Below are 20,226 nucleotides of genomic sequence, written 5' to 3'. Positions count from 1 at the left end.
AATTTTTCCATATGTGACTGGCTAAACTCTTAGTAAAATTGTCATTGTTGTGTTTGTTTGGGCTGGACATTGAACCCAATGGCATGTGCTGTACCACTGAGCTTTATCCTCAAACCCCAATGTAAATGGGATTTTGAGGCATTCTTTTGTCATATAATCTTTAAGAAGACCCAAATGACTCTGTCAATGCAATGATCTATTTGTGCCTGGAATGGATGCAGCTGGAGGTTCTAGAAGAAAGTTCTTGGTGAGAAAGAAGGAAAAAGATTACCCAGCCTGCTCAAGTCTACAGAGAATCGTAACTATGTATGAGTTTTGGTGGTGTCTTAGAATTTTTATTGCTGTGAAGAGATATGGCCTCAGTTTTCATTAATTGTTGTTTTGTGTTTGTGTGTGTGTGTGTGTGTGTGTGTGTGTGTGTGTATTCCTAAATACATAAATACAACCTGCTCTGTGTGTATAATGTTACTTGTATGTATGTTTTGGGGACAGGCCATTTGGTTTTGGATAACTACTTAGGGTGCTTTTCCCTGGGGAAGACTGTTCCACCCTCTCTCTGTATTCCTTAGTTGCCTGTAGTTCTTTGTGTAGGGTTGAGGCCATGTGTACCTTCTCTCCCTTCATCATCCTGTTCCTGTACCCCACCCCTCCACATCCTTGTCCACCGCTGTGTCCCTCATCCATGTCCTCTCCATGCTGGCACCCATTCCCATGTCCCCTATCCACATTCATGTTGGCATGCCTGGTGGTGTTGTCCCATGCTCTGTTATACGGTAAGTAAGACGGCACTTTAGTTTTTATTAACGATTAGATTTATGTAAATGTAGTGTTTGGGGGTTTTTTGAGACAGGGTTTCTCCGTGTAGCCCTGGCTATCCTAGAACTAGCTCTGTAAACGAGGCTAGACCCAAATTCAAAGAGATCCAACCTCCTCTGCCTCCCAAGAGCTGGAATTAAAGGTGTATGCCATCCTGCCTGCCTGGCCATCTAGTTTTTATAGTACTCTTCCTCTTGTTTGCTGATTTATTTTTAATTTGGGCTTTTACCTCTTTATAAATGTCAAAAAAAATAAGTACATTCAATTATAATATTTTAACACTTCCTAGAAGTTAAAGTGTTCTATCCTATACTGTTTTATATGCAGTAACATTTATTTATACTTCATACATAATTTGGTTTGTAAAAATGTCAGAAGCATCCTGCTGTCCTACCTTTCATTGTAGAAATGCTGTAGTGATGGTAGAATGATTGATGGTTTCCCCATTGATTGACACTCTTTTGAGACAGGGTCTTGCCCTTTAGCTCCAATTGGCTTGAACTTTTGAATAGAACTTGAAATACGTCTATTGTTTCAGACACTTGAATGTTAGTATAACAAGTGTGCAATCTTCTTTTTACACATTCCTACATTTGTAATCAGTCTACACAATTTAGAAGACTGAGTCTGGAATAAAGTACATGAACCTGTCTTAAATGGAAAATATTTTTTAGCATAATATAACTTTACTCCCCCAATACTTACTGAATTATTAAATAATTTATCATCTGGAAATATAATTATAACTGTAGTACTACATTAAATTTTCATCTTCTAGTTAACTTTCTATTCCTTTTTTTTTTATAGCCAAAATTGAAGTGTTTTATAACAGACTGGAGAATTCAAGTTGAATGATACATCTCACAGTAAAATAGGATTACTTTATTTGGTCAGATGTGCTCCTGAGTAATCCATGTGAACTGGGAAGCTTAGACTGCTGAGCATGAAGATTGTGTTCTTGCCACATATGAAAGAACTGTCTGAAATGTTGGCTGAGCTGAAAATAGTTTATTAGAATGAACTGAAGCTGGTGTTGAGTGAATCTCCCTCAGCTGTGGGCCCAGATAGACCTGAGCTTGAAAGGCACCTGGTCCCTAAGTTTACAAAGAAATGTGTCTTGTCTGTATTTATACTTTGAGGAAATTCAATCAAAACACACAAAAGAATGCAATCTATTTTATGTCTGAAAGTTTTAACCAATTGTTACCTAATTTGGTCCTGAAAGTTCTAACTTCTATGATTAATAAGCTGCTGTATTTTCCCGAACAGCTGTGCTTACAGTGTAATAGAAACAAAATGTAGAAACAAAAATATTCTTTATAGTGCAAAATAGTTTAGCTTTTAAAATTATTTAGATTTAGCTGTGTGTCTGGGCTAATGATAATTTTGGTTTACTACAATTTTAGTAATTATGTAGCTAGCAATGATTTAGATTCTTAGAAATCTAAAGATTAGCAGAAAAAGTAAAACTTCTTTTACTAGATTTCTGAGTCAAACATTCTCCCCATTGGTAATATGTTTATGATTTCAAAGTCATGTCCACTGATTTATTAGTGGACTAGTTAAGATGTCATCTTTGTTTTAGGAAGAATTTGGCTATAATGCCGATACCCAGAAGCTGCTGGCTAAAAATGGAGAGACTCTTCTTGGGGCCATTAATTTTTTCATTGCTAGTGTGAACACCTTGGTGAATAAAACAATTGAAGATACACTAATGACTGTAAAACAGTATGAAAATGCCAGGTGGGTATCGACTTTTTCTATATTGTCCATTTCACAGATGACTTGTATTTAGTTAAAGTTTTTTATTGTAAACAAGAGAAACCTACTGTGCAATATGGGAAGATAAAGAATGTACTAGGGGGAAAAAAGATGGCTAGATGGCTCAGTGAACAAAGGTGTTTGTTACATAAGCCTTGTGTGTTGGTTCAGTACTGAGACCCATGTAAAGGTGGAAGGAGAAAACCGCCTCCACAGAGCAATGTTCTTTGACTTCCACAAAGAAGGTACTGGAAGGTTAGAGGGTAGTCCTCAGAAATAACAAAAGGGGAGAACAAGATTTTGAAGATAGTCAAGAACCAAAGCCAAACAGTGCTTCAGAAGTGTCTAATTAGCATATGGGTCCGGTGCCCTAGTTACTCAGTGCAGCCACTTCTCCAGAAGTATTTTCAAAAGGCCCTGAACACTTCGTATTGGGAATGTCCAGTCGGGCCTTAGTCGTATACCTCAACCTTATTTACTAAGAAATGAGGAAAGAGAGGAGTTCTCAATTTTAGCTTCCTATGTCCTGCCAAGTATATACTCTGGAATCTGACCTAATGTGAACCTGTAACTATATAATTGGTGCATCCCACTGTGAGTGCACTGGGATGCATCACGCTGCTTCCATAGTACCAATTCCTGATTTTCATTGTCCAGGTTCAATCTCTACCACATGCTTTCACACTTGACCTTATCATAAATATTTCCCTTTATCTTAGTAGTTGTTTACAATACAGATTTTCCCAATGTACTATTTTATACATATATCCCTATCTCATGGTTTTGTTAAGTGAACAAAATGTGTAGTAATAAATACTTTTAAATATCTAAAAAATTCTTTAAAAAGTAACACACCCATAATGACATTTTCAACTTCATGTCTAGGTTTTTCCCTATGTCCTGACACTATTATTTATTATCAGCCCAATTTTCTGGTAGTGTTTGCTGAGTATTTAGAATGCTGACTTTCTGTTCCATTTTCATAGTAGGGTTCAAGATGGTGCTAAGTTTTACCTTGTTGGAGAACTTGACCTTTTGACCTCTTGCTCTAACTTAATGGAGTGCTTTGAGAACTCCCGAAGCACCTTGCCATTCTGTAGTTGGGTGCTTATCCTTAAGTATGCATTGTCTATACTTTACACAGGGCAAAAACAATATGTGGAACACTTAAGTTTTGAACATAAAACTTAATTTATTAACATGATAAAATCAGATGGTGAAAAAAGAATTGGAAGCAATCTACCTATCCTTCCTTCACTAACATTGAAACCATTTATCAGTAATATATCTTTTAATGGAATTCCCTTCAACAACATCTACAGCAATTGATTTTCCAGTCTGTTTAAATCCTTTCAGAGACATTGTATTTTTCAAAGGATTCATTATGTGTATGAATAAAAGCTTCATTTGTCTAACTTCTTTAATCAGTCTTTGCTGAATTGTCTATCATAATCATTCACAGTGCATGCTCTTCTATCTTTAAACATTTTAAGATGATTTTCAGTCTTTTCAGCTTTTCTAGTACTTAAGAAAATAAGAATTTTCTTGTTTTATGTGTCTCCCCCTAAGTGCCGGGGTTCCTAGCAGGTGCCACCATGCACAGAAAAGTACAGAAAACACATTAGATTTACAGAGGGGGAAAGTAAGTCCCCAGAGCGTGAATGGCTTGCTTACCTGTAGTTTCAGATGCCCATTTGGCTTTCTAGCTTTTCATGTAAAATTCGGGGCAGAAAGTGTAGTCCAGAGACCGTGTCTTGCCAAGCACTCTCAGAGCCATCAGTTCAGTTCCTAGCACAACAAAACAATAATGTAATTTTTAAGAACATAAAAATTTTCATGTTTTGTGGTGATAATTTGTTGTGCTCTAATAAAATTTGCCTGAAGATCAGAGGACAGAGCCAGCCACTAGATTAAACATAGAGGTCAGGCAGTGGTGGCACTCACTTTTAATCCTAGCACTCTGGAGGCAGAGATCCATGTGGATCTCTGTGAGTTCAAAACCACACTGGGCTACATAATTGATCCACTCTAGGAGAAAAACAGAGCCAGGCAATGGTGACACACACCTGTAACCCCAGTACTTGGGAGTCACATGCCTTTAATCCCAGCACTAGGAAGGTTGAGACAGGAAGTGATATGACTGGGCAGAGAAAGGCATTATAAGGCGTGAGGAGACAGAAACAGAAGCCTTTTGGTTGAGGACTCAGACATTCAGTCAGAGGATTCAGGAGTTGGAGAGGTGAGAAGTGGCTGTGGCTTGTTCCTTTGTCTCTCTGATCTTTCATCATTTACCCTAATATCTGGATCCGGGTTTTTAATTATAAGACCATTTAAGATTCGTGCAACACTGTCTCATAATGAAAAACAGTTTTTACATACTATAATGAGAACCGTAACTTGAAGGATAATGTGGTATCAGATCTCAGTATTATACAGTATATTGGCTTATTTGGAAACCTTCAGACAACCTCATTTGTGTGCTTGACAAACCAACAAAGATCATCCCATAATCATCCTTTTTTATTCAAATTACACTAGCAAATTCTTTAAGTTTAGCTTGGGGTTTGATTTCTGTTTATCATTTAGCTGAGGGCTTGCTTAGTTCTAACACTGGGACATTGGCTTCTAATGATGAAGAGTCCAAACTACAAAGCTTTAAGTAGCAGAGTTTTCTTCTTTGTTAAACCCACAATTTACTGACTTTTACGGTGAGGGTCAACCATTTGATCAGCACTAGAAGTGGTCATTAAGGCACATGCTGGGTGGTCTGTTAACCCTGATGTGTATTGTGTACAAGCATTTCCTAGCCCTCTGCCAACAGCCCATTCAGCAGTTCTCCACAGCAGCGCCAGGAAGGCAGGCAGTTGTGATGAAGGCTTTTAAGGTGTGGACACCTGCTCTCCGTAGAGTAACAGGCCGAGGCTGGCCATCTGGAAGTGCAGGTTGCTCTGGAGGGCTGGGTGCCCTCCCTTGGGTGTAGGAGTGCTCTTAGAGGAGAGTTGCTGGCAAGAGCTTCTGCTTTGATGTCATCTACAAAATGAGTGTCACAGTAAAGACTGCAAGGTCAATAGTGTAACTTTGCTTATATTTCAGTTCATCATTACTGTTTTAAAAAGTGCTGCCGGGATTTGAAGAGGCTTTTGTTGTATTTTAAAAAGGGCGGGAAGGAAGGAGTCACACCATACAACAGGGTCCATGTAGGAGGTTTATTGAGGGGGAAGGGGCAGAGAAGGGGGCAAGGACCAGTCGGGGACAAGGAAGAGAGAGAGACAGAGAGAGATGGGAGATGTGCAAGGCCTGCCTTTCATAAGGAAACAGCAAATGCGCACGGGGGTGCTCTTAGTGTTGGCAGCTGAGGTCTATCCTGTCAGGACCCTAAGGGTAGGCCAGTACAGACGCCTAAATGCTAACAAGATGGGTTCTACTTTTTTGTTTGTGTTTGCTTTTAGCTCTTCCTTTTCTAATACTAAGCATTCTAAAGGTTTTAATTATTGCCCAATGTCATATAATACATATGTGTATGAATTCATAGATGGAAAATGGGACCACAAAAAATATGCAACACTAACTAAAGACATGAGAGCAAGTGAAAGGTAGTTGGCTTCTAAACCCCTGGCTTTAACTAACTTGTTATTGTTACCAAGTTTGTCTTGCCCCATTGACTTTTTATGTCTGTCTTAATCTCCATTATCTTTATTCTAGTTTCCAGACTCATTTCTTACTGCCCATAGTCCTGGGGCTGGCCCATTTTTTAGTCTGCTCCAGTCCATGTCCCTTCCTTACCATTAGAAAATCAGCTTTAACCCTGAACAGTGGAATCAGGTCAAATTGCAGCTCTTCCATGGCTTTTTACTGCTTGTTCTTGCTGTTGTACATCAGGGACCATGGGGCTACCTACCTTCTGTCTTGACCGAAATTTCTTCCATTGTTGTGTACTAATTTTGGATTATAATACACTGAATTAATTCACAAATATCTCCCAGTGCCCACACTGTTCTCTTTTTGGAACGTTCTACCAATTTCATCAGCCTAATAAGCTTTTACCATTCTTCAAATTTTAATTATGTCGTGTTTTTGTTCTCAGAAATGCTTTCTCAAATATCTAGTCAACCCCCTTGTCGTTGATGATAATTTGCATCATGACTTTTTGTTGTAATTGGGTACCAGCTTCTTGAGGATTAACTTATCAGCTCCCCCAAAACACAGAAGGTGCTGACTTGATCATTGTTGCATGGGTCAGCCTATTAGGGAACAGACATGATCCTCACTGGCCCTGCAAGATCTGGTTTGGTAAATTTAGTACACGTTAAAAATAAAGTGGGCTTGAACACTGGGCATGGTAGCACATGCCTTTAATCCCAGCACTTGGGAGGGAGAGTCTGGGCAGGCCCAGACTCTCACCATCAACACCCAAAGCTGATATTCTGTTAAGCTACCTCTTGTACACTTTCTTTCTGTACATAAAATTATCTAGTACATCATACATATGTATGTAGTACATTAATGTATTTTCCCCAAGCAAGGTCTCTGTGAGTTCAAGGCCATCCTGGACTACATATAGTAAGTTCCAAGACAGCCAGAGCTACACTGTGAGACTCCGTCTCAAAAACCCAAAAATAAATAAACAAACTGGGCTTAGTGTGAGGGACTGACATAGTCTTTCTCAAGTTAGCTATATAATGTAGTTCATTACTTAAAAGTATTCTTCATTCTTGGACTGGGAGATGTGACTCACCCTGTTGATATCTGAGTAAAGACCTTTAATTGTCGGACATAAACTTGGTGATTCTGATTTTTTTTAAACTAAATTCGAGGTGACTTGCTCCTTCTCAGTTGAGTACTGACTACTTCAGAGGCAGCCGGGCGAGTCGCTGCTTACCACAGCAGCGCTCTACTTCCACAGGGCTGTGACAGGTGCGGTGCAGATCACTAGTGAGATCGTGGAGTGAGGCTGACGGGGTCGCTGTTTCCAAGTCATTCAGGCAGAGCATCTCACAGACAGGCCATCGTGCTCTGTAGGAGATGCCACTGTCACCTTCTAAACGCTGCTGTGACACAAAACACCCCCAGCATTGTGCTGTCACCTGTGCCTGCTAAACACTGAAGTGTGGCCTGTGTGAATAGAGTGTGATTCTAAAACGTACACGGTGGCTTCCCGAGACTCAGTGTCCATTTGTGAAGTAGCTCGTTAGCAATTGTCTACATTCTTCACAGGTTGCAGCAATAGGATTTTCGGTGTTCTGGGTAAAATAAATTAATATTTATTATCTAAAAATAGTTATTAGAACTTTTTTTTTCTGGTTTTTCGAGACAGGGTTTCTCTGTGTAGCTTTGCGCCTTTCCTGGAACATTTTAAAGTGCATGTACGACATGCATTGGAAACCCTCAGTGTAACTTTTCTTACTGGTTTTGCTAGGGCATTCTGAAGGTGGCTGATCTCACCGACTTTGTCTCATCAGTATTAACCAGTTTGCATTAAGGATTGATAACTACCTTTGAACTTGTTTTGACATCAGTTGAAGTCGCATTTTTTTTTAAGTGGTTGCTAAATGTTGAAAATTTTGTCAGTTAATACTGTATTTGGGGAGAAATAGTCTATGAGATTAAGAAGTAGCTCTTCTTTCCAGGCTGTGTGTGTGCATGCATTGTGTACTTAAACATGTATGCATGCATGTATTTTACAGTGCTGGAGAACAAAGCCAGGATCTCACACATTCGAAAGAAGCACTCTAGCACTGAAGTCCCCCATCCCTTTTATATATTAATAGCTCTTTATTTTTAGAGAAGTGCTAGTTTCAGATACATCGAGTATAGACTGTGTGTGTGTGTATCGTATGTATTACTATTAATATGAGACTGAGTGCTGGTTTCCAGCCCATCTCCAGACTGTTTTAGTGTTTTCTGGTATGCATTATTTATTTTCTTCTTTTCAGAATTGAATATGATGCATATCGAACTGATTTGGAAGAACTGAATCTTGGACCACGTGATGCAAACACTCTGCCAAAAATTGAGCAGTCACAGCATCTATTCCAAATACATAAGGAAAAATACGACAAAATGCGCAGTGATGTTTCTGTCAAATTGAAATTTCTTGAAGAAAATAAGGTAAAGTTTTTCTTTGCTTTCTGGCAGCTTTCCATGGATTTTAAAATGATCACTTAAAACAAAAATCAGTAGAAAGTATTTATCTCTAATAACTTTTTCATGACAATTGCATGAAGGAATTTTGTTTATAATCAGTTTGAGTTTATAGGTACAATAAAAATAAACTTATCTTTCTTTTATAAAAATCATTGCTGGGCAGTGGTGGCGCACGCCTTTAATCCCAGCACTAGGAAGGCAGAGGCAGGCGGATCTTTGTGAGTTTGAGGCCAGCCTGGTCTACAGAGCGAGCTCCAGGAAAGGCACAAAGCTACACAGAAACCCTGTCTCGAAAAACCAAAATAAAAAAAAAAAAAATCATCAACCATACTATCTTGTGCTTTCATATATAACAACTGGGAGTCAAAAATGCTTGTGTTAAACTTCGTTATTGAGATTGATGTTGGTAGCGAGTACTTTAAGTAGTTAAATAATGGAGCTGTTACCGGGCTTGGTGGCCCATGTTCCAGCCTTAGGAGGCAGCAGGCAGTCCTGGTTTTGTTGTGTGCTTGTTTTCCTTGGGTGCTAGGGATTGAATCCAATCCCTGAGCATAATGGGTCAGTGGTCTGCTGCCGAGCTGTGTCCTCAGCCCTTGAGTTTTCCTTTGTGTGAAAGATGAGTTCCTGTGTTCAACATGTCTTCTGAGTTTTATGTGGAAGAGTGTAGTTGCAAATGAGAGAGCCAGTAACTAGCATAGTACAGTTGGTGTTGCTCAGTCCTGGGAAGGTGGATCTTGCGTGGCAATAGTTCTCTTCAAGTGCTATTTGCATCCTTTGAAGTCTTGACAGGCCTTCCACCATCTTCTTCTAGGTGCCCTCTTAAAATGGCTATGTAGTCAGTCTGTTACTGTGGTGTGTACCCGAGACAGCTGCTCTCTAAAGAGAAAAGGTTGCCTTGGCTCACAGTTGCCAAGGTTTCAGTAATAAGATAGTGTATCCAGCAGGAGCACGTAGCAAACAAAACTGCTCACCCTGTGGTAGCCAGGGTGATCCTCCTTCCTTACGAGGCCCCACCACATTGGTTCTTCTTCTTTTGTTTGTGGTAGAGTTGGTTTTGTTCTACTTTGTTGTTGTTTGAGATAAGGGCTCACTGTGTAGCCCTGGCTGTCCTGGAACTTGCTATATAGACCAGGCTGGCCTTGAACTTACAGAGATCCGCATGCATATTCATCATCTGCCACCACACCCAGCTGTTGCTTTTATTTATGAGACAGAGTTTTGGTATATAAAAAAAGCTGGCCTTGTATTCATGATGAACTCTGTGCCTGAGTTTTTAGCTAAGCAGGCTTGTGCCCCATGCCTGGCTGTAGGCCCCACTTTAGCCCCCAATAGTGACATAGGTTGGCAGTCAGTCTTCTAACACATGGTCCTTTGGGGGCATTAAAGATTCAAATTGTAGCAATTATTTTTCTTTACTTCTCCTAGAAAACTAATATTTATATTCTCCCTCATGACATCAAAGGGCTATATTGAATTACTATCTTCTTGTTGCCTTTAATGTTTTCTTAGAAACTCACAGCTACCATAAAGCCCACAGAGTAATGATATATTTCTTTGGAATCTACCATGTCTAGAAGTGTTACTCCAGTTTTTGAAGAAACTGTGGATGAAAATACTCACCTGGAAACAATACAATGGTAGAAAAAGAAACCTAAGTAGATTGTCAGGCAGATTGCCCAACATGATTGCACAGCCTTTTAAGGCATTCATTAGCTAAGGCTCATAAGATTATGTTCATTTCCATCTCAGACATATGAATCACTTGCATTGTTTAGTATTTTGGTAGATACTATTATATCAGTATTTGCATATTTGTTGACATTACTACTGTGTGGTATAGTACTTAAAAAGAGGCATGCTCTACAGGAATATGGATATTGACACCTTCACAGCCAGCCAGCTCATCTCTAAATTTTAAATGCCAGTCAGATGGATCTTACTAATGCCTTTATTTTGTAAGCACCGAAAAATTTTCATGATGGGAGTGACAGAAAGATAGTTATAGTTTAGGCACTCAGTCAGCACTTTGTTAAGGAAGAATGTGGGTGTGGCCGTGGTGCATGCCTTAATCCCAGCACTGGGGTAGCAGAGCAGAAGGACCTGTGGATTCCAGGCCAGCATGATCTGCAGAGCAAGGCCAGCCAAAGCTGTGTAGAGACCATGTCTCAAAGATAAATTAGGTAATTTTAAAAATAAAGTAGATATTTACCATCTTGTAAGGAAGCTTTTATAGCCAAGTGGAATACTGAGTAACTTGAGCTCAGCTGTCACAAGGGGCATTTCTGTGGCAGCATGATGGGGTTGGGAACCAGGTAGGATGAAGGTGCAGGTGGACCTTCGTTTAACCTAGCATGATGGGGTTGGGAACTAGGTAGGATGAAGATGCAGGTGGACCTTCGTTTAACCTAGTGTTCAACTTGAAGCAGGGATGGAATATTGAAGGGGAGATGATAGGAAGTTGACCATTGTGTGTTCAGAGTTTAGAAACAGTTGGGGCTTCCGTGGCAAAGGTTTGGGCATTAGTGGAGAATAATGTCATTCTTTTTTTACTGTAAAATATAATAGAAAATTATCCCTCTTCTCATGGGTTTTGTGTTCTGAGATTATGTCTTAGTCTTTGGAGGCTCTTAGAACAATCACCATAGATACATAGTTTATAAACAGAAATGTGTTTCTCTGGTCTCTAGAGACTTGAAGGTCTGAGGTGAAGGCATCCACAGACTTGATGTCTGGTGAGGTCCTGCCTCTGGCTCATGGATGGCTCTTTCTTGTTACACCCTTGCCCAGTAGGAAGAGGAAGGAGTCGAAGAGGGCATTAATTCATTCATGTGGACTTGGGACCAAACACCACCAGAGGCACCTCTGTCCTGCCATCTCCTTGGGGTGAGGATTTCAAAATGAATGTAGGGGCAGAACATTCAGGCCACAGCAGCATGGTTATCATCAGCTAGATTTCAGAGTGAACTGCAGTCAGTGAGTCTGAAATAAAGGTTCTATAGAAATAGATCTTTTATCCTTTTACTTAATGGTTCAAAATTATGAGGTACTATCAAACTGTTAATGTAATCATTATCTATAGGACTTAGATCCATGAGAGAACTTCTCAGGGCTGTATGGTTGGACAGCTCTCACCCTTTTTATTTGGAATAGTGAGAAAACAAAGGGAGGCCTAGGGACTGTCTCTCCTGCAGTTTGCTTCCTTGACAGCTTTCACTTCGGTTCTGTTCTTCTGGTAAACTGCTTCTGGGTTAATTGATCTTTTATACACAGATGTAAATCATCTATTTAAGAGATTAATTTTAACAAAACATACTACAGGTTTTTATTTCTTCAGTGTGTTTTTAGAGAACAGTATCACTAAATGTGCTGCTTTATAATTTGATGTTATAAGGACTTGTTTTGTAGTTCTCTATGGGGTTGGGGGGGGTGTTCTCTACTGATTCTTGTGGCTTGTAGCTTTCTATACTAATAGTTCTCAATAAGCAAGCACTCTGAAACTGAGTTACATCCCCAGCCAACTGCTCTTCTAAAATGAGAGGCCAAACAGTAAGGTGTTAGAATGGTTCTTAAAGCCATGGCAGAAAGTCCTTGAGTATGGAACTGAGAGTCAGCCCAGTGGCTTGGTATTAAGTTTTAGTGTTAGTGTTTGTGAGCCTGGCCCCGGGTTGGGTTCTTTGCTCTGTTTTAGAAATGAAGATATTTACAGTATGCTCTTAGTCTAGCCTTGCTGTGCTTTGGCAAAACAGAACAGATAGGTATATGAGCAGCAGCAGAGTGACACTAAGCTTGTAGCTGAGGAGCTTTGTCTCTTAGGGACCACCACTCAGATGAAGCTGGTCCTCAGTTATCACACCTGAAAAGAATTTCAGGACCAATAGAGTGCTTGCCTATCAAGTCTGAGGCCCTGGATCTAATCCCCAGCACAGAGGAGAGGAAAGATTTACCTGGACACGCCTGCAGTTCCAGCGTTTGAGGGGCCTCGAGATGCAAGAGGATTGGCCATGAAGGTCAGTCTGTACCACATACTCAGTCCAAGGTTTGTCTGAGCTACAACATGAGACCGTATCTCAGACAAACAAAATGAATTCAGGGCTGAAGTGAGTCAAGATAGCAAGTGTAGTTGTCAGAGATAAAAGAAGCACGCACTTTGGGTTTTATCAGGTGTGGGATGGCAGGGGAATTTAAGATGTGAGACTACTTGGGTGTGGGATTATCAGGAAAGAGAGAGGCACATCTTAAGTATCCTAACAATTTTATTGTCTTTTGAAGTTACACTGCTCAAAGAATATAATCTACAACTAGGTTAAAAGATTAAACAAAGTTTAAAAATAAAGTAAAAATACAAGCTGGTTTGCTTATCTTAAAGAATTGTCTACTTGTAAATGAAATTGTGAGGTGAGTCTGTGAGGGACATTGTTCAGATTTAAGGGCAAGAGAGAAGTGCTGATGTGTTCAGCTCAAAGGTCACAGGCACTGTGGCCCTAAGTAAGCACAGTTCATTTGTTGCCTTTAGCTCTTGTTCAGAGATCTCCTGGACTCAGTTATGTTGAAGTTTGTTCACTCTTGGCCCATGGGAAACCAAACTAGATCCTGGTTTCACTTCCTGTGTTCCGTCTCATCCCTTACTACAAGTGTGTACTGCTACACACTTCTGTATGTGTGCATGCCTTAATATAGAGTAATAAAAGACATTTGAGCTCGTTATTCGCCTTTAGTAAGAAGCTGTGTTCCACTTTCGTGTGTGTTTCTGCCTTCACACCCCATGACGCAGATCGTACACAATCGTATTGGTCTCTGTGGTGCCTTTCATCTGCTAACCACACCAGGTTCATAGCAGGAAGAACCAAGTTCACTAGACTCTTGCAGTGTCTCACCTCTCATCAGCATCTCTCCTCTTGGATCGTTAATTAACAGAGTTTGAGATATTTGTGACCTCAAGCAGCTTCTTTACCCATCATTTATCTTTCACAGCTCAAAACCAAACATTAGGCCACTTTAGTAAAACAGAAAGAAAGCCAACATTTCTGGTGCTCTGTAAAGTCTGTGAAAATAGGTACTGTGTCCTCCTTTAAGCCCTCATGATATTCAGAGATGGTGCAGGCATTCACCAACACAGTGTGTGCATTCTTCCCTGGATTGGAAGTCCACTGCAGGAACTGGAGAGCCATGGAAGGAGGTGAGTCACCAGGAGAGAAGAGAGTGTGTCCTGACCGGCTTACTGTCTCAGAACACTCCGGCTGTGTCTGTCTCCCCAGCCTACTGTTGCTGGGGAAAGAAGCAGATTAGCTCTAGCAACTCTTTAAGTTAGTTTTAAACAACTCTGCACTGGAACCACTGAGAATGTGAGCTACGTGGTGTAAGGTAATGTGAGGCTGGGAATGGGGCTAGTGGTAGAGAGCCTGTCTAGTGTGCTTGAGGCCCTGGAGGCTGAACCCAGCACTAGGAGGAAGAAGGTAAAGAGTAATCCCACTTACATGATAGGTGTTTTAAGGCTATGACTATATTGAGGGTGGGGTTAAATGTGAAAAATAATCCAGTAAAACAGTTTGGGGTATAAACCAAAAAGTAAGGGTTTATTTATTTTTAAGAAAAGTAAAATTACTCTTCCTTTTTTCCTTCCTTCCTTCCTTCCTTCCTTCCTTCCTTCCTTCCTTCCTTCCTTGTGTGTGTGTGTGTGTGTGTGTGTGTGTGTGTGTGTGTGTGTGTGTGTGTGTGTTTCAAGACTGGGTTTCTCTGCATAGCCCCAGCTGTCCTGGAACTAGCTCCTTAGACAAGGTTGCCCTCCAACTCAGAGATCCATCTATCTGCCTTTGCCTCCCAAGTGCTGGGAAGAATTTCCTTTCTAGTACTAAAATATTCTTTCATTTCTAATACATTACCACCTTATTTCATTGTGTATTATGAATTTAAATTTTTAGAGAAAAATTCAGAGGGCCAAATAAAATGGTTGGGCAGAAGAAAGACTGCATGGACACTAGAAAATGTCTGACGGAGTAGAAAATGCACACGGTGTGAGGCGGCACCTGTGTGACTGTGCGGCTCTGACTTGACACATCCAGGCGGCGGCAGGAAGTACAGCACTTGTGAAACTTAGGATCTGGAAAATTAGGGGACCATGTATCCCTTGCTTAATACACATACCTGTGAAGGGGAATGCCATACTCTGGTTTAGTTAGTTGGATTTTTTTTTCTTACAGTGCTAGGATCCAAAGCCATATTCTTGCTGCTAAGCCACGGTCTGCTTCCAGCCTAGACTTCTGAATTGAAAATGATGATTATATAAGGCAGAGTTTAGGAACATATTTACCGTTACCTAGTATGTACTAGTACAAATGAAGCCTCAAATTCATGTAGTTGACAGTAACCCTGACCTTTTGATTCTCAGGCCTTCACCTCTTGCGTGTCAGATATTAGGCATGTGCCACTGACCCGAGTTTGTGTGGCATTGGAGAGTGCATCCAGGACTTGGTGCGTGTTGTGCAAGCATTCTACAGTACATTCTTGGAATGTTTTTCCTATTGTCAAAAAAGAGAAAGAGAAAAAACTTCAGCTTGTAGTGTTTCAAAGTGTCTTGTCTGTGTCGGTTATTCGCTGTGTAATTGTTTTCTACAACTGGACTATTCGTACTTGGTATATTTACACATAGGTCAAGTGAGATGATGGCCAGCGGTGGCGGCAGTGCACACCTTTAATCCCAGCACTCGGGAAGCAGAGCCAGGTGGATCTCTGTGAGTTTGAAGCCAGCCTGGTCTACAGAGCGAGATCCAGGACAGGCACCAAAACTACACAGAGAAACCCTGTCTCGAAAAACCAAAAAAAAAAAAAAAAAAAAAAAAAAAAAAAGATTCCTGAATACAGTAGACAAACTAGTGTGTGATGCTGAGCACAAAAGGACCTATCAAGTGTCAAAAAATGATGTACCTACATTTAGATCCTGCGAACATTCCCTTATCCATACATCTTTACCTTCTGAGCACATGTTATCATGTAATTTGTAATTTTGTATTGCTGTTATTCTTCGCTGTTCATTGAACAAACAGCAAATATATGCTGCTCAAGTATGTAGTGTTCCAGATACTGATGTCACCAGTAAATGAAAAATAAATATAAATCCTCTCCTTAGAGCTTAAGTCTAGTGTTAGAAAACAACTTAGTCTATAAGTGTGTATGTAAATATGTGTGTATGCATATATTTGTATATACGTGTATCTATACCTGTGTGTGTATACATATATATATGTATACACACATTACAGTCTAGCTTCCTCTTAAAACAGAATATGCAATGTTTGTCTTAGTCTGCCTTGTTTTACTTAACCTAATGATTTCTGGTTTTTCATCCATTGTCTTACAAATATTATGATCCCATTTTTTTTACAGCTGAATAAAATTCCGTCAAATATAGGTACCACATTATCTCTCTTTCTTGTTGTTGTTTTTTCTTTTTTCTTTTTTCTTTTTTTTTATTATCAGCTTGATACGGTACAAATTCTTAATAGTGAAATGTTTCACTGAGGCTTGCCCAGTAATTGAGTAAAACCAAAACTTATTATAAGCCACAGTCATCCTAGGGTCCCCGCTGCTATGTAGCCTCCCTGGTTCTGTGGGTTGCAGTCTGATTGTTCTTTGCTTTATATCTAGTATCCACTCATGAGTCAGTACATACCATATTTGTCCTTCTGGGTTTGGGTTACCTCACTCAGGATATTTTCTTTATCTGTTCATCTGTTGATGGGCACTAGGTACTTAGCTGTCGTGAATAGTGAAGCAGTGAATGTGAATGCAGACAAATATCTCTGTGGTAAGGTTTAGTGACTTAAAATACTTGTAGCTTTCTTGGGGGCCTCCCGAGCCTTATGAACTCTCTCTAGGAAGGAATTTTTCATTCTGGAAGGGTGTAGCTGTACAACACTCATCCACACCTTTCTGGGTTCTTATACATTCCTGTGTCCCTTCTTCCACGATGTTTCCTGAGCTGTATGATCATTTTCTCCTTTGAATTTCCGTAATAACTACAGCCCCTGCATAGAGAAACCTGCCGACAAAAGCTGACAGCAGCAGTAATTTATAGGCCTAAACATAAGTGTTTGCAAGAGGTGATGAAATCCACATGACATGAAACCGGGACTGTCAGTGGGAGGAGGAAGGGGACCAGCCTGTTGCAGCATTATTTGTGACTTGAAAAGATAAGAATCACCAAGCTGGGCATGGTGATGCACATTTTTAATCCCAGCACTCGGGAGGCAGAGCAGGAGGATTTCTGTGAGTTTGAGGCCAACCTGGTCTACAGAGTGAATTCCAGGACAGCCAGGAGTATTACACAGAGGAACACTGTCTCAAAAAAACAAAACAAAAAAAGACTAAGGGAGGAAGGGAGGGAGGGAGGGAGAGAGAGAGAGAGAGAGAGAGAGAGAGAGAGAGAGAGAGAGAGAGAGCGCACCAGTAAAGGACTAGCTCATTCAAATATTAGAGTATTTTACAACTATAAGAAACAAAGAAGGATTCTATTGATGGAAAGGCCCCAGAACATACTTGAGTTAAGTATAAATACCATTGTACTTGGTACCTTCAGGGTCTTCCTGTTGTAGCTCAGACTGGCCTCAGTTCATGATCCTTATGCTTCTGGATTGTAGGTGTATACCATTGTACCAGGCTGGTACCATAACTGAATGTAAGAAACAAAGGAAGAATACATAATCATGTTTTATTTGTTTGCATAAAGGAAAAATAGAAATATTAATAGAATTAATTACTTAAAAGGGAAACTATGATGGAAACAGGAGTGAAAATAATACATATTAAATTGGGAGTGGGGGGATGGGGGCATTGAGACAGACTTTCTCTGTGTAGTCCTGGCTGTCCTGGAACTAACCCTGTAGATCAAGCTAGTTTCGAATTCAGAGATCCACCTGCCTCTGCCTCCCAAGTACTGGGATTAAAGTTGTGCTCTAGCATGTCCAGCCATTAAAATTTTTAATCCATATAAATGTTCTACCTAAGCCAGGTATAGCTATAATCTCAGTCACTCAAGAGGCTGAAGCAGGAGGATCCTGAGTTCTAGACCAGGGTGGGCAATGTGAGATGATGAGATTCTACCTAAAGAACCACAGAAACAAAATATCAGTCCTGCTATTCAAAAGTAGGTACTAGGATGGTGAGATGTTCCAGCAGGTCAGGATGCTGGCACCCAAACCTAATGACCGAAGTTTAGTCCTGGAGACTGACCACATGGTGGAAGGAGAATTAACTCCTATAGGTTGTCCTTGGAGCAGCTGTGTGCACACACATAGGTGTTTAAAATAAAGCAAGTTTACTTGTAAGGAGAAAGGAAATATACACAGCTAGAAAATCTTGTAACTGACATGCTCCATTTCTCAAAAATCAGTCTATTTTGAAAAAATAGAGTTCTATTTTCCAAATATAGCCTGAGCCTGTGATTCCCTGCTTTGCTTTAAAACCTGCTGATCAGTTCTTTGCTAAGAACAGAAAGTAAGCTGATGCGAGCACATGCGTTACCTCAGTCATTCTTAAAGGACGAAGTAGGAATCGTGTGATGGAGGAAACTTTGCACATACGGTAGTGTTTTCTGTTCGTGGTTAAATGCCTTCCACATTACTGCTTTTTCTTCTAAACCCAAGTAGTGGGGGGGGTGTGGTTGTGGTATCGCCTCCTCTCTTCAGACACAAGACAAAATTGACTGTAAACCATTAGCAAAATGAACCGTGAGCCGTGTGTTGATTTTGTAATTAGACTTAGCCAAGTCTCACCTACCCAGAACCACTTAGAGCAGTTGGTAGAAGATGAGGAGCGACAGCAAGCTGTGGCCGTGGCAGGCACCCCCAGCTGACCAGTTCAGTTTGTCAGCTGTGCTCAGATTTCCAATAAAGTGATGTTTTCCAAGGACATCGCTTTTTGTTTGGTTTGTTTGGGAGCTGAGGATTTGGGGTTTGGTTTTTTGAGACAGTGTCTCATGTAGCCCAAGTGGCTACATGAACTTGAACTCATAGTATATAAAGCGGAGGGTGACCTTGAGTTTCTGACCCTCCTGCCTCCACCTCTGAAATGCTAGGAATGCATTGACATGTATGTCTTCTAATCCTTCTTGGTTAGAAGTGGGGTAGGGGTTGGAATTTCAGATTTCTGTTGGATATGTTAGAGAAGAAGAAGTAGTTCCAGCTTTCCACTTGAAAAAGGATTCACTTACGAGAGTGCATGCTGCTTAACCATGGTGCTGCACTGGACCTGTTGTCTAAGTGGCCGGTGTCTGTGGGCTCCTCGGCTCCCCTTTTCACCGACACCGCTAGCCTTGAGCATCTCCCAAGTTGGCTCGCCAGGTTTTGTGGTCTGTGTTGTATTTAAGTGGTCAGTGTGAGCCACAGTGTCAGGGCTGCTGTGGGGCTGGTGCGCAGCACTGATACTGCGCCCTTGACCAAGTCTTCCTAGTTCCTGTCTCTTGGGTTGCCTATCTCCAGTGAGGGTTTCAGAGTGGCGGCGTTTCATGACACTAGCGGTGTTTGAGTTTCACTTTGCTCCTTGGGAGCTTTCTGGGTCCTTGCTGTGACTTGGGACTTTGATGCTGACATTGCACTCCTGCCGTGACTCATCTGTGCTTTGTTGGGCATGACCAAAAAGTCACTTGATAATGAGGGTGATTTTTAAAACATTCTTAAACTTAAAAGGCATTCTGGTTTTCTGTCCAAATAAACTTAAAATCCTGGGCCTGGAGAGTTGGCTTGGCAGTTAAGAGCACTGGCTGTTCTTCCAGAGGTCCTGAGTTCAGTTCCCAGCAACTCAACCATCTATAATAGGATCTGATGCCCTCTCCTGTCGGCACACATGCAGACAGAGAACTAATACAAAAAAAAGAGGGGGGAAAAGAAGAAGAAAAGAAAGAAAGAATGAATCCTGATTTTCTCTTGTAGAATGTAAGTGAGCCCTGGGCCCTCTACAAGCTAGGCAAGCACTCGACCAATGAGTTTTGCCCCCAGCACTTCTTCCTTAATAAGCTGAGAATATTACTGCTTGCAGTTTTTAAAGAATATAAATTTCATTAAAACATTCAATAAATGAGATCAGAATTTTGTAATTTCTATAAGACTTCAGGTTCATAATTTTTCTTAAAGTTAGTTTTCCATGATGTTATAATATGTTCTATTCAGGAAAACTGTTTTGTGACTATAATGGTGAAATTGAATGGACCATTGTTTCACTTAGCTCTGTATTGCCGCGTGTCCAAACGCCAGGAAGCACAGGCTTTCTCCTCTGGAAGACCTTCTGTGTGTTCGTCACCCCGTGTTGTCCATAGTTCAGTGAGCTCTGTTGTCTGGTAGAGAACTTGAGTGAGTTAACGTCCTTTAGCACCTGCCGACACCCCTCAGCACACATGTTTCCCTTCTGGATTCAGGAACACCTGAAGGGGCAGGACTATTTTGAACATGAGGTCAGGAATAGAGCAAGGATGAGTGGATTCTCTTCACTGCGTTTCCTGATCATTTCTGGGAAATT

General features: G+C 40.7%; 1 protein-coding gene across 7 annotated transcripts in view; it reads left to right on the top strand.

Annotated features, from left to right (window-relative positions):
- Positions 1 to 20,226, top strand: part of Arfip1 (ADP ribosylation factor interacting protein 1) — an 88,468-nt gene that overhangs the window by 58,520 nt on the left and 9,722 nt on the right. For all 7 annotated transcript variants that reach the window (XM_028894293.2, XM_037206697.1, XM_028894291.2 and 4 more), the window contains 2 exons: positions 2,402 to 2,559; positions 8,511 to 8,685. In XM_028894293.2, coding sequence (XP_028750126.1) covers positions 2,402 to 2,559; positions 8,511 to 8,685 — 333 coding nt within the window. The remainder of the gene's footprint in view (positions 1 to 2,401; positions 2,560 to 8,510; positions 8,686 to 20,226) is intronic.

Source organism: Peromyscus leucopus, chromosome 6 (genome assembly GCF_004664715.2).
Source record: "Peromyscus leucopus breed LL Stock chromosome 6, UCI_PerLeu_2.1, whole genome shotgun sequence".
Taxonomy (NCBI): domain Eukaryota; kingdom Metazoa; phylum Chordata; class Mammalia; order Rodentia; family Cricetidae; genus Peromyscus; species Peromyscus leucopus.
This window is presented reverse-complemented; position numbering and strand designations above follow the sequence as displayed.